The 16257-nt window shown below is 35.8% G+C and overlaps 1 protein-coding gene across 1 annotated transcript; it reads left to right on the top strand.

Moving 5' to 3' along the window:
* The first annotated feature begins 5143 nt into the window (after positions 1-5143).
* On the top strand, positions 5144-15031 carry LOC144445661 (MAM and LDL-receptor class A domain-containing protein 1-like). Its single transcript, XM_078135292.1, has 10 exons — positions 5144-5313; positions 7046-7189; positions 8483-8742; positions 9488-9563; positions 10043-10192; positions 10719-10981; positions 11087-11171; positions 11962-12060; positions 12602-12698; positions 13392-15031. The coding sequence occupies exons 1-10, from the start codon at positions 5220-5222 to the stop codon at positions 13648-13650; spliced, it is 1527 nt and encodes a 508-aa protein (XP_077991418.1). The 5' UTR covers positions 5144-5219; the 3' UTR covers positions 13651-15031.
* The last annotated feature ends 1226 nt before the right edge of the window (positions 15032-16257 follow it).

Below are 16257 nucleotides of genomic sequence, written 5' to 3'. Positions count from 1 at the left end.
GCATTTTTGGTTATGGAAATTTCACTTTTGTAGAACCGTCTCGGCTTTCGTAATAGAGTCATGAACATGGCACATGCTCAAGTTGCCAAACTGGGTACGTTTGTTTACAATCATCAAGTTGACAAATGGAAATAGACTACTACCCATAACATACAGCAGTGCATTATCGTAAACTAACATAAAACCGCATTGTTTAACAACGCCATTTGAATAAGTACAGTAAGTAAAATACAAGTATTTAAATAATCAAATACGAAAACTCCTATACAGAATTTTAGAACATCTCATTTCGATGATGCCTACTTTGTTCATTTTGATAAAAAAAATGGACTTAATTAGTCCGTTAAGATTTCGGATTTGCGTGAGTTTTGATTCAATGTATTTATAAGGCAAAATAAAAAACTATATATTTCCGATAACCTTATCGATCCTAGTTTAGTCCGCCAACCTTAAACATTTGTTAAACATTTATTTAAGACAAAAAGATAAGAAATTCTTTGTCTTCTTGACCTTCATGAACGTCAGTTTTCTTTCCTCTGTGATGCCTGTACATATTTCACCAAACTATCACAAAAGGGGAGTTCTGACCGACATTAGGTTTGGATTTGGGTCGAAGCAAAGATTAATACAATTAAAAAGATAAAATAAAGTAAAATGAAGTAGTATGTATGTATGTATGTATGTATGTATGTATGTATGTATGTATGTATGTGCGCACACGTGCATATGTGCATGCGTGCGTGCGTGCGTGTGTGTGTGTGTGTGTGTGTGCGTGTGTGTGTGTGTGTGTGTGTGTGTGTGTGTGTGTGTGTGCGTGCGTGTGTATTATGTTTAAGAGAAAAAACTTCTCACATAATATCTTTTTTCCAAGAATATCATTTCTAGGGTAATATAAACACTTATTCTATAACTGAATGTCATTCTGTGTAAAGCACTATGTAAAACATACAATGAAGATCAAATCCACTTGAAATCTTATCCACTGTTTGATATAACCATGCAAAATATGAAATGGTTCATACATTTTAAAAAGAGGCATGTAACTGATAAACTTTTGATTGCTCTCGGGGAATTCTTAACTTGCGATATTCACCCCATTAAGTCCATTGTGTTGCTAGCCACGATACTCAACATTCATGTAGCAGTTTTCAAGTTCCCCTCCATGTTTATTATGATCCCGCATCTCACTTATATCAAGACACTCATACCCATTCATTGAACTATCGTCCTCTTTCAGTTTTGCAGGTGGGCTGTCCTTGTGATATGTGACAGACTTGGGTTCATCAGCTCGCTTCTTTTTGGGGTGTGTTGTTGATCTGTGAACGGATGAAAGAGTGGTACTTTATGGTAAATTTATGTCCACTCAATAGCTCTCATTTACTCTATGACACTTCTATGAACACTTAGAAAAAATTAATTCAGAAAGTTAAATCTGACAAATTAAATTGACTCTTTTTTATATCAGATATTTAGAGTAGGTTATCATGTATAAAACCATACAAATATTGTTCTACAGGTACGTTAAAATAGTATCTAACAAATACCAACACAGTATCGAAGATTTTAAAGCAATACAAAAACTCCGGGATTAAAGAAGACATACAACAGTCAGAACACAAGGAATTGAAACTCAATGGTCATTTCCTGCACGAACTGACTATCATAAATATTTATTTTCATACTAGTCATCGTTAATCACATTTATGATCAATTTAGATCATTTATATATAAAACACTAAAAGATAGAAGAAAGGAAACAAATGTATTCTCAAGTAAGGGTAATTGATATAGTAAGCAGGTATACCCAGGCTAAACTGTTAAAATCAGAAGCAGCATAGACATTCTTTGATGAAGCCAAATAAAATCCAATTTGAGGAAGGAAAAGAATACTCAGTACAGAAAGTATTTTTGAAAGAAAATAATAAAATGGTTTTCAACCTACAAGTCTTCTGGAGTAGAAGGAATTAATTGCACATTAAAAACTGTAAACGCAAGTTATACCAATTCACCAGTATACATTATAATTAGGAACAGTGAATTGATGGAATTATATTTGTCAGTTATATAAATGTTTCTTGTGGAGTACCATATTGCAATATTGATGACACAATTAAAACAAGTAGATCTAAAACTATATTCAAATCAAACTAACGTATTATTTGAAAGAAAACTGAAATTATTCAGAAATCCATTTGTTCAAAGAGAGATAGAGACATAAAATTGTCAATTCTTACCGGCATTTCATAAAGATGAAACTGAGTCCTAAACCACCAAGAATTCCAAAAACAATTGCTGCCGTGATTATGCCACCACATACACCTGGAAGACAAAATAATCAAATGGGTGATTAAGTGACACATGCCCTTATCTAAAATGTTTGCATTATTTATATCTATGTGTATTTTTGCTCTGAAACCAAGTACAGTCGGTGTAGCAAATTGTAACATATAACTGCCATGTAAAACGGAATAAGCAATCAAAAAGGACAGGGCAGAAATGTTTCAATGAAAACTTATATATCCTAATATCCTAAGAAAGCCTTCAGTTTTAATTTTTCACATTTCTTTTGTTTTCTTTCCCTAAGCAAATGTTCTGAATGTATATATGTTACACCCAAATATGTGAAATTGCCCAATTCATGAAATGGGTAGGTAACTTTGCCCAGTTCATGAAATAGGTAATCGTGCTGCCCAGGTTATGAAGTGGGAATGGTAAGATATGCCCAGTACATGAAATTGGCATCTTTTATAGGAAACACACAAAAAAGAATAAGAATCAAACAACTTTATTATCATGTATTTACAAACTCATCACTTCACAATTCTTATTTTATCACAATTCAGTGTAGCTTGTGTTTTTAATAAAGTTCGATAATCAACACCCCAGTTCAAAACTCTTGCCCCGAAAATTTAATTTGGCCCCTTTTAGATCATAATCTATACTCTCATTTGCATAAGGTTGACCATTCCATGAACTGGGCAAAGTTACATGCACATTTCATGAATTGGGCAGTTTCACGGATTGGGTGTAACATATAACACACACACACACACACACACACACACACACACACACATACACACACATTATGCATACATACATACATACATACATACATACATACATACATACATACACACACATACATACATACACACATACATACATACATACACACACATACATACATACATACATACATACATACATACACACACATACATACATACATACATACATACATACATTCATACATACATACATACATACATACATACATACATACATACATACATACATACATACATACATACACACACATACATACATACACACATACATACATACATACACACACATACATACATACATACATACATACATACATACACACACATACATACATACATACATACATACATACATTCATACATACATACATACATACATACATACATACATACATACATACATACATACATACATACATACATTCATACATACATACATTCATACATACATACATACATACATTCATACATACATACATACATACATACATACATACATACATACATACATACATACATACATACATAAGACGGGTTTACCTACAACATCGCTATTTGACAAGATTGTGCTTACAATCCCAGGGCCTTGAAGGGAGAGAGAAGAGTCTGTGGAATTCTACTTTTGCTTGTGTTCTTTTCGTTGTTGTTGGTAAAGGTAAATGCACAGGGCACACGCGGTGAGTACATTCAAGGTAAAACAATATCCTGCAAACCCACTGGTACAGACTTTATTATTGGACGCTTCACATAAACAACATATAAATGTGTATATACTTCACTCGCGATAAATAACTATTTATCTAAACATGGAAGTATAACTCAAGGAAGTCAAGTATAACCCGCTTGGTTTTTGTGCAACCAATGCATATGTATGTCAGTTAAGTCCCATGATGCAACGGTAGTCAGTGTGAGAACAATAGGAGTGAAAAAGTTTCAATTTAGTGTTTCCTGGCAACCACGGAATATTTATGTCATGTGAAATCATTAAATTACTCTCCAACACACAGGATTTATGAAAATACATCTATTTCAAGGAAGGGTGTTCCCTTTTCACAGGCCTTTTGATTATTATTTTTTCTTTATGACGTTATCCATCCAACAATGAGCTGTGTAACCAAACTTGATTGTCTGTTTGTTTGTGGTCAAAATAAACAACACAAGGTAGTTAAACTAAAGATTAAGTATTAAGTATTTATTGATAGAATAAATGCCGTGTTTTCAATACTGCACTATTTACGATGACGAGTTTGTAACGTGGCCCATTTGTATGTACATGTAATACAACACAACATGACTGCAAGGTCAGAGTTCATCATGTTCCACTATCATTCTATGCTACACCTTGCATTTATACTTTGAAATATACTACCAGGTGTATTCTAGCCACACTAAAATAAGTCTACATCAATTTAAAATGGTCTAGATAGGAAAGAGCACAACATAAATTATCCCCTGGCTAGCTCGTTTGATCGATACATCACCAGCCCTAGGCATACACAAAACTGTTCATCCCAAGCCTAATACGTTACTTAAACAATGGAAAACACTTCTTTTTCATTTGAAATTTCAATTTCAAACATAGCTGTTCAGTTTTCACCCATGGTATACTTTGTAATGAAATAAGAAACGCGATTAATGTGGTGTAAATGACGTTACCATGGCCATGCAACAAGTGATAACGTATATGCTCGATTTCAATTGTTCCTTCAATGCTGTTTTTAATACTATATTGTCACCGATTCGTCTATTAAATGTGGCTTTCTTCCAGGTGATAGTCAAATATACTACCACTGCGCAAGTCAAAGAGCGACACTTGTTCAGTGAAAATAAAATACAATACAGTCACGATCGTAGTCACGAATTTTACCAACGATGAACATATTTGTCAACAAAGGAAACTGGGCTAAGAGCCTTCTAAATAAGTTGGCCCAAAACAACAATGTCATTCGGGGTCAACTCATTCATTGCCCACAAGGGAGATTCTATTCAACTCAACATATTAAAATTTTCAAGTTGAGACTGCGCATTGACAGCCAGTGTGCTTCTCTCACATATTGTCATACATACAAAAGACAGGTTAAAGTTCTAACCTGTACCTACGACATTGTTGTTTGAGAAGGTTGCAGTTACTGTCTCGGGGCCTTGACAATGAAGGGAAAGAGAAAAGTCCGTGGATTTCTACATTCTCTTGTGTTCTTTTCCCTTATTTTGGTCGCCGTCAACGTAAAAGCAGCGATACACGGTGAGTACATTCCAGGTAGAACAATAACGTGCAAAACCACATATACAAATTTTATTGTTGGACTGTTCAGTTCACTCAATGTCCGTATATACTTCACTGTCAACAGGGAAAACTTGCACCAGCAAAAGTGAATGTAGAAAAGTGAACCGATTGCAAGACAAGATACTTATTTGCATCAACATATGACGTTGTAGCTACTATAGTTAATTTACTTGGGTTAGACCCCAACGTTTATTTGTTATGTCAAAAACTACATATAAGTCTCCGTGAGTATACTGCCTGTTTACACCAAACCACAAAGAGCACACCGTTTCTTCACTTGCGTTACATCACGTGTGACCTTTTAATTTTGACATTGTTATTTTAATGCGTTCTTCTTATTAATAAAGTATGACAGTTACAATCATCTCCTAATTGCCTCCCGTATATATATGCAGTCTAGCACTTTTACTAATTACACCAACACGGACGACATATCGATACCGCGTCACTGTCTGTACGTACAGCAACATAATGATCTGTGTACCTGCAGAAATGCGGGTCTCAAAATCTGCTTACAAACAATTTAAGAAAACCTTGAACTTACACATTGTATTGCTCACCTGGCCTTTATGCCTATGCCTAAGGTTCTTCGTGGCGTGGCACACAATGTAATACAATGAAAATTTATCAAAGTGCAAAATGCAAATGGGGCAAACAGACGATAGTCATGGTCCTTCTATGAAGACATACTTCAGTGACTGGAAGCCAAAATCACCATTACACGATGTGATCTCACTGTAGAAATGATCACAAAATATGAGGGAACACAATGCGTTTGATTGCAAGATGATTTAGTAAATAACATACTCTCAGAATGTTTTGACATGAAGATCCTATCAATGTGTTTACCTCTAGAACACTTATGTACATTCACTTTTTACAGATTGGTCGATTTTTACCGTACTCTTCTATTAATTTCATCCCATCGTCAGATAAAAATGGCCAAGTCAGGCCAGTAAGTTTGTTTGTGTGCTGACTACTGTCTTTTATGTAGGTGAGTACACAACACAGACTATGGTATTCTGAGGTCATTTCAGGGTCATTTGACGTGGAGACATTGCAGACGACGATTGCCATTAATCAAATATGTTTGTGTAGGTTGGTTGGTTCCGAAGACTTGTTTTGTTAACTTCGAATGTGTTTGGAATGATAAATACCAGTACCTGTCATAGTTTTTGTGTAAAGGTCAATGACTGTCGATTTACAATCTGTTTGAAAGAACAAGTGTCTTCTGATACGATTGTGGGAAGTTGTTGATATAAGACGGGTTCATATAAAGGGGCCAGATTCTGCGTAACGATGCGCTCTCAGGTTCATTAGATCACATTATTTCGAAAATGCCAATAGTTCACAAAGTGACACATTTGCGACAGTTTATATGCTGTACTTTCAACCAATTTCTCCATCCAACAACATATAAGTACGTTCTTTATCCCCGTGAACTCAAAGTAAAAATACTGACACATTCTCATTTGACTCTCTCTCTCTCTCTCTCTCTCTCACACACACACACACACCGACACGCATATATGGGTATGTATATTTGTCTCATTCGTTATGAAATATTCACTCGCTTACTTTCTATAATTTCCAAATTTGACAGAGGTATTTTCATTTTTGTTGTGTTAAAGACCAGTCACTGAAGTGTTGTACCGATAAAAATAGTAAAGTATACAACATTTTATTTCAGATGAACGTGTTTTCTTTTGCAATTTCGAGACTGATATCTGCGGCTTTACTCAGAATGACAATGACAACTTCAATTGGACAAGAACTTCTAACCAGACACCTTCGGCAGGTACTGGACCCGCAGAAGACCATACAAAAGATGGAGGTAACTATGACAACAAATCTAGGAGTTACTGTTACATACATACATATACATTTGTATATAACGTTCCAGATAAAGATAAGGGAAATCCATGAAAGTCACAAGATATTGAACTTTGAGCCAAGTAAAACACTGTGTGTGTGTGTGTGTGTGTGTGTGTGTACGTGTGTGCGTGTGTGTGTGTGTGTGTGTGTGTGTGCGTGTGTGTGTGTGTGTGTGTGTGTGTGTGTGTGTGTGTGTGTGTGTTATGATTTGGAATTGACTCATATGCATAAATTCATAAGTGTTGTAAAACAGTTCAGAAAATGTCAAGAAATACCCATACATAATTTTGAAACAAACTGCGCACTATATACTAGTCCAGCGGCCATTTTATGTCCATCGCCCAAAACAATTGAAATAGCCTAAATATTGGTAGGTCGGGCCCGTTAACCAGATTTTTTTCTCATACCGTATAGTCTGTTGTGACTTTCTCACCAGTGAACAATTATAAGTTTTGTCAAGGCCCTCCTCAATACTCATAGCCTATTGTATAGAGACGAGGACACATGACTTGTCGTTACACTGTAAGTGCTGAGTGTGAATGGTACATATACACAATGTGATCTCAGATCACTATACTTCACACTGTATGCAGGACCTATTCTCAATTAACATGTACGAATTCGAACAAAGAATAACGGGGTTTTCGTATCATGTAGGGACATTTGTTCTGGAGAAGTCATACGGTTACCGAGATTTACGAATTATTAAGAGAATACTTGTTCTAGATCCAAATATTAATCGTAAATAATTCAGTCGTCGCACTTTTCTGTACATGCCACGACATGTACACCTCTCGAACAATGTACTCTTTCGACAGTCTTTTTTTTGGTAAGACATGCCATCAATCGTGCCATAATCATTGACAATTCCGTACAGTTCTACAAAAACGTGTTGTCGACTGTCTTCAGAGCAGTCAACTGTACCATCTTTTACACCCCATTGTTAAAAGGGAATGTCACTCCATAAAATGCAGGTATTTTCATAAATTTTGGGTTCTGCAAAATCATCTCATGATTTCACAGGACATAAATTTTGCTCGGTTGTCAAGAAACACCAAATTGGAAAGCTTTTTCACTTGTATTGTTCTTTCAGTGTTACAGTGTTCCCTTATGTGTATTTGCATACATGAATATGTATTATTTGAAAAATGCATACTCATGACTCAAAGGTTAAGAAAATACTCTTATTTCCAGGAGTGGTGTTTCCCTTTAATTTTTGAAACAGTCTCGAAGAATGTTCTTTAATTCACAGAATATTTCATGTACATCGAAGCATCGGAAGCAAGAAAGCAACAGGAAGCTCGTCTTACGTCACCATCTTTTGCTGTCACTGGCAAACAACTATACGTTTTGAAATTCTTTTACCATATGAACGGAAGAACCATCGGCCATCTAAATATTTACATCCAGAATTTAGAGGGTAGACATACGGTACTATGGAATGAAACTGGTCACCAAGGCGACTTGTGGTACATGGCCAATGTGATATTCTACGCCGAGGAAGATTTTCAGGTAATTTTATTTTTAAAGTTATATATTCTGATAAGGTTTAATTAACATTATAATAATCTTCTTTATTCCCAGAAATACATATACATATATAACAATTCTACAATATATGAAGTATTCAATATGGGAAAGGGAGACGAAAAATAGTTGTCTTTGCAACTAGTCGAGTCCGTCCCCTTTTACAATCTTAGGGATTAGGAATTACTAATTACTGGGGCTGCTGGTCAAATTGAGTGTATTGCAATATTGACAGAATAGAAAAAATTATAAAGGATTTACAAAATACATTATATAAATATAGGTGGACAAAAAGAAAACGAAACAAATACACAAACACAAAGAAACAACAAATGACCTACTTAAATATACAGACAAACGGTGATCAATCTCTATGAATATGAAGTATAACTTGTTTACAATGATTGGAGATAGTTTTTGAACTCTTTTTGGAAGATATAATTATCATAAATGATTCGGTACATTTACCGCTGAACAACGCTATAAGCTTCACACCAATGAAACAAACAATGTTAAAGCCACCTGTGAGAAGAAGTTCCTAATATTCTTAATTTCCCATTATGCTTGAATCCACGTGACTGTGTATAGTTGCCAGATTTACAAGCATTTGTAACTATTTTTGAGCGGTCGCATCATGCAGAGCTGGTAAAAACTACAGCCAAGATAATGCCAGCCTTACCTTTGTTCCCTATTTAACCAAATATTGAATCTTCTTCAATCAATGATGTAGTTTGTGCTTGAAGGTATCCGGGGAAAACGTGAGAGGAGTGACATTGCGATCGATGACGTTTCTCTATTTAAATCACGTGAGTATATGCTTATGTATCCCAGTATAGTTTATGACGTCATACAAAGATCAACGTCAATTCGAAAATAAATGTATTTACTACATGATTGTAATAGTGTTGTTGTATAACGCGACAATTACGAAGAAATTTAGACTGTCTGATTGATACGAATATTTCATTTCACTACCTCAATACAGCTACTTTCACACCCTATACTGGGTTATTTGAAAAACTTTACGATTTAATTTCTGCATAAATTTTATGAATCATTTTTTTTTTTGCAAACCGCAAACTTGTCTCAACAAATACTAATCGTTACGGCCCTGACGTGTGCCAGGGCGTGATACGGAACATTATCGCACGGGTTCGATGCTCCATTGTATTAGACACAGTAAGAGATATTTAGTATATGACAACATATCTCACTTAACTTATGGTCTTATTCAGAAATCATCTGCGTATCTTTTATTTAAACTTTTGATTTGTGTCTCACATAGACTACCCATTATTCTGTGACTTTGAAACTTGGTGTAATATAGTCCATCAAATGTCAAATGATGACGACTTTAACTGGAGAATACACTCAGGCAGCACATCTACTCTGCTGACTGGGCCAGAATACGATCACACATTCCTCAATAAAACTGGTAAGTGTCTACATTGGTATCATTCTCATCACTTTCAATATGGAACTTGCAATCAAGACCGAGCATGCTCAGATTAGACTTGAATGACTATGGGATTATCTGTATTTATCATGATACCAAATCTGGAGCCATTGACAAAATAAACCTCCCCACAATGGTCGGAGTAACCATGACTAGATAATTTGTGGTTGCAAACAATGTAACAAGATTGTTTACAAAACAGATTGATTCACATTTATCATATTTCCCATGATGCAACATTCGCGATATTCAAGATGGCGGGTTCGCAAGTTCCCTATTCACTAAACTCAATATCAAGGTACAACTTATAAACGATTCGATGACGTAATTTATTCTACATGCACTAAGATGCCGAGCATACAATAAACTGTGACCGATGCCTGAAGGCAAATAGGCCTTTCCAGACTGCAAACAGGAAATTGAGAATACAGCGCCCTTGCTCAAATTGGGGGCATCTTAACCTCATAGTACCGTTGCTTGAAGTCACATTACACTTTCTTTGTAGGTAAGTACAGGTATATCGAAGCCTCACCACGTGATAGTGGTCATACAGCACGACTATTTTCTCCTCATTTCGCTGATCCAAACCAAGAAGGCATCTCTGTTAATTTTACCTTCTACTACCACATGTACGGATCTGGCACCGGGAGTTTGAATGTTTATTTTGCAACTGTGGAAAGTGAGACTCTGGTATGGTCAATTAATGGAAGTCAAGCCAACGAATGGAGATTTGCGGAAATTAATATATTTACCACACAGACGCACCAGGTAGGAATCCATTCTGACTTGTATTAAAAGTGACTTTAACTATCTATATAGATTAATTGTGTTGGTCTTTTTCGAAAACAACATATATATGACGTTTTTTTCTAGTTGATCATAGAGGGCGTCGTTGGTACTGACTATCGAGGTGATATCGCCATAGATGATCTACACTTTGATGAGTATGTGATACAAGGTACGTAGGTCAACGAATGTTAATTCACCAAATCGTTCCGTTGTCGACATTTCGGTATATTCCAATTGAGGAGAGAGAGACAGAGAGAGACAGACAGACAGACAGACAGACAGACAGACAGACAGACAGACAGACAGACAGACAGACAGACAGACAGACAGACAGACATAGGTCGGACGGACAGTGTGAATGAGTGCGTGTCTGTGTGTGTGTCAGAGCATTAAATTATAACCAATATGATATTACAGACATGCGAAAACTACTGCTTATCCTAGTATACCGTCCAATTGGTCCTGATACAACTTGCAATTCAGTGAATCTGTAAATATGACAAAGGCCTTACTAATTAGACAGTATTACACACACAGGTTCAAACCTGATTAAAATGTTGTCATGGGAAAAATTTTGCAGGTGATCGTAATCTTTTTGAACAGAGCGCTCTGAAGTATTGTATCCGTATGTTTCGGCGTAAATTACGCGTTTTTATTGGTTGAGTGAATTCACTCAGCATTCTCATGTGGCTCAAAAAAACCTATGGTATATTGTGTCAGATGTATGTAATGAGCGCTCACAAAAGAACGAACGACAGTGGGAGTTTTGCCAGTGACTACTAGTCATTTAAAAACATGACAGTGAATGGTAAAATATAAATAACTTGGAAACAAAAATGATGCAAAATACTCAGGAGGTTAGTTTCTGACCATATTCCTTTAAACATTCCTTCTCTGTCTTGACTTGGATATTACTGTCATGCCAATCTCATTAAATCTCGTCGCAACTTGTATTATAGAAACGTCCAGTGAACAACCTACTATTCATACATTAACAACGCCCCAGGTGGGTTCTACCGACGGAAAAGTAAACATCACACCAGGAGAATCGTTACCAGGTATGTAGAGTCCTTCGTCTGCTTCAACATCACCCCACTCTTGTCTAATATTGGAAATAGGAGTCATGATTGCAAATTTTTAAATTAATAGCCATTTGATATTCGACTTATCTTTGTTGTTGTACTACACGTGCTGGTCAAAACATATACAATTGTTGCCAGTTGATTAATAACATGTCTGGGTCACGAATCTATATATAGATCTTCAATATACGTCCACTCATTATTAGCAACAACCCATCATTAATTTTTGAAATATCCACTCAAGCTGATTGGTCACAATGGGGAGTGATAACGCTACACTACAGAGTATCTGATTATTCAAATTAAGTCATTATGTAAATTATATCGGTACTCAGATAAACGCGTGTGTTAACATCGAGATAATTTACATGTAGGTAACATAATGTAAATATCATAATGCACCATATTTGCGATAATGGTGGGTATTTGATGCATTTCCTATGTTCATTTCCTATGTTCATTTTCAAATTGACATCTTCACGGTCGCATGTCTCACTTTGCTTTGTTTTGTTGTTAGGTGCCGGTGCTGTAGTTATTGTTGGTGTCGTTGTAGCTGTGGTTGTGTTGATTGGACTCGTAATATTGATTGGTGTTGTCTTGTACAAGAAACGAAGGTAAGAATACTTTAATGAGAGCAGCACTGTTTTTTCTACCAGTTACATCGCCATCTAGCGAGTTTTGCTGTTAAGTGATATATTTTTGATATAGTCATTTCTTACTCATGCAATTTGATGTAGAAGCGTCCTTGTAACGTCACGCTGATTATAATCGTCGATATCGAAATGCTTAAACCATGTTATTAAACAGTGTATGAAATATGACAATTAACCTAACACAAGGATACACAACTTAGATTGAGCAGATTAAGGGAGCCATCACTGACCTCAACAGATAACCTTTGTGTAGATGTGTATCAGAAAGAAGTTCGCAAATCTATGATAGGCTTTGTTGAGGTTAAAGTGTGAGATATGATAACACATGTATGGTAGCAGGAAAATTGCCAACATGAGATACTTGAACTGTAGTTTTGTGCACGTAGAAATATAATATAAAAAATATAAAATACAGGTATACATTTGTATGTACGTCTCAGTTACCCAGACTATCCGCCCCTAGCAAATACCATGCATGCATTGAGCCATGGCCATCAGCGCTGAAACCAAGACTACAAAGCCTGTGTCAAAACATACAAACTCAGCTTGTGTCCCTTTACTATGAAATGGTCATGAGTTTTCTGGAGTGACGTATGAATTGAACAGAATAAACAACTTGTTCATGTCTTGTTCTTTATTTAATTCTTTCGACAGAAAAGGTTCAACGATGCGTCATCTTGAGGATCGACAAGTGATCGTTGAGGGCACCACACAACAGAACGTTGACTTCAATGTATACGACAACGTAGCACACTTCAACTCTGATTCGGACGTCCCAAATGATTCGGTAACCAAAGCAACAGCTGAACCAGAACAAGGCACAGCTTTCACCAATCCTATATATGCTAACAACAAGGATGATGCTGTGGATGACCGTCAGGTGGTTATTTTGAAAGACGACTCAAAAGCTTAGCTATCGTCGTGGGATGTGTTGACAATGTATCATTCAAATTACCAACTTAAAGAGAAAGATAACATAGAAGAACAGTTGTCTTGGCATGAAATAGCCCTAGAACGCGAGGGGTATTTTTTTTTAATATTACTGTTACTGTAAGGTAACCTTGGAATCAGCAGCAACTAAATTTGTATTTATCATAGAACTTAAATATGTAATCATAGGTAACAAAACTTCACACAAAAATAAAAGTATATTTTGCAATAGTGTTAGGACAACCATCATACCAGCTTTCATTTCCATAATTTTCTTTGACAGATTTTATTCCCATACTATATACAGTAGGACATAACAGGTTAATCAACAGTGTATCATTTATGAACAGAGTCGATTTCAACTCCTCTCCGTGACCATTTGCGGCCAAGCTGTTACAATTTTCCGTGAAGCAAATGAAGCTACTAGGAAATTACCCTATATTTACAATTTAGAACAAATCACAATAACGGCTTTACTTCCTATATCCCCGCGTCTAATGAAGTACATTTTAATAATCAAGAAATCTTGATATCTATATGATCATAAGCACTCATAAGGACTCAAATCTACATTGTTTTCATACACATATTGTTTTTATATGTTTTATATAATATACATCCATTACTTATGTGGGAAATTCGTCTTTTTTATTGCCATTCATAACCTTATTACCTAATCGAACAAACTATATTATTAGATAGAAGTACAGTATATAAGTATAAGGTTATAGGGAATTTGGAAACCACTATTTTGAATATCCTGAATGTTGCATCATGGGAAATACGGTGATAAATATGAATCAATCAATATTGCAAACAATTTTGTTACATCGTTTGTAACAATAAATAATGTAGTCATGGTTACCCTGACCATTATAGGAGGTTTATTTTATTGATAGTGCCAGATTAAATACTATAATAACTACAGATAATCCCACAGTCCTTTGCGTCTGAGTATGCTCAGTATAGGTTTCAAATTCTCTATTCCAAACAGCTTTGTCGAATATTAATCAAAGTGATTCCAAAGCATACACAGGATTCCCTAATGATAATCATTAAAAAATATATAGATATGATTCATAAATATTTTATTACGTCACACCTAATATGTGTTACAGTGGCTCTGGCTGCTATTCTTTTGTGGTACAAGACAGTATGCACAAATACTTTAAGACTGCAAAAGGAAATTTCACTTTTGCCAACTTAACATCCAAGACAAGATAAAGTTGAATTTACATTTACTTTAAAAAGTATTTTGTAAACAGACTCACATAAATATGTGTTTCAAAATTCGAAATTTACTGATGTAAATGTATATATTATTCAGATAATAAATTTAATCAAGTAACTTGAACAACTCTGGGTTTTTTCCGGTTGTTTGCATATTGTGTCACTGTCCAAAGAGCTCAAGTGACGTGCCATTAACAAAAGTGCCATATTCCTTCTATGGTAGGGTATACAATTTGTAGGGGGCTGTATTTTTTATAAAGCTGAATTGTAAAGGGACGTGGAGGAAGTATTCTTCTTAAATTGGCCTTCTTAGAGTTTTAGACGCTTGTGAAAATCTCCTGTGTGTATTTGTATTTGTATTTGTATTTCTAAATACCGTGACAAATTGTAAATTGTCAGTTCCATAAAATGTTTTGCTGAGATGAATAAAAATTAATGCGCAATAAGTAACCCCACCCACAAAAAATAATTGTTTGCCGATGAAGTAAGATTTCACGGCCGCCATCTTTGCCTTTAGCGAATCACGTAACTCTCCCGCTACGCTATAGCGTAGAATGCCTGCCAATATTCGAAAATACAGTACTGCAATGACTATATATGCAATACTGCAATGACTATATGCAATACTGCAATGACTATATGCGATATGACTACATGAGGTGACTACATGCGATATGACTACATGCGATATGACTACATGAGATGACTACATGCGATATGACTACATGAGATGACTACATGCGATATGACTACATGAGATCTAGATGACTACATGCGATATGACTACATGAGGTGACTACATGCGATATGACTACATGCGATGTGACTACATGAGATGACTACATACGATATGACTACATGAGATGACTACATGCGATATGACTACATGAGATGACTACATGCGACATGACTACATGAGATGACTATATGCAATACTGCGATGCGAGATGATGACATGATATGCGGTGATTTTGTAATGACATTATGCCATTCGTAGATTATTCAATACGCATATTACGAGTATTAATATGAAACAGGCTAGGGAGTACTGCTCAGCATGTTGCACGTGGTAAGAGGTGGACCATTTGATATCCTGGGGGGGGGGGGGGCTTGGAAGATTTCGGGGGAAAAAAGATGCCAAATGGATTTGCTTGAAAAAAAAAATCCGGATATGAGAGGGTGATGGAAAAAAGATGGACCACTGCTGCTAGAAAAAAAAATGTCTTGGCAGGGAAATGATGCACAGGTTCGAGTATACTGTTCAACTTGCTCGTACCTCTCCAACCAGGACACTTGTCAAATCATGACAAACAGTTTCAAACACATGTCAGGGACCAGTCAGTGGTACATATATATATTT

This window comes from Glandiceps talaboti, chromosome 14 (assembly GCF_964340395.1).
Source record: "Glandiceps talaboti chromosome 14, keGlaTala1.1, whole genome shotgun sequence".
NCBI classification, from domain to species: Eukaryota; Metazoa; Hemichordata; class Enteropneusta; family Spengelidae; genus Glandiceps; species Glandiceps talaboti.
This window is presented reverse-complemented; position numbering and strand designations above follow the sequence as displayed.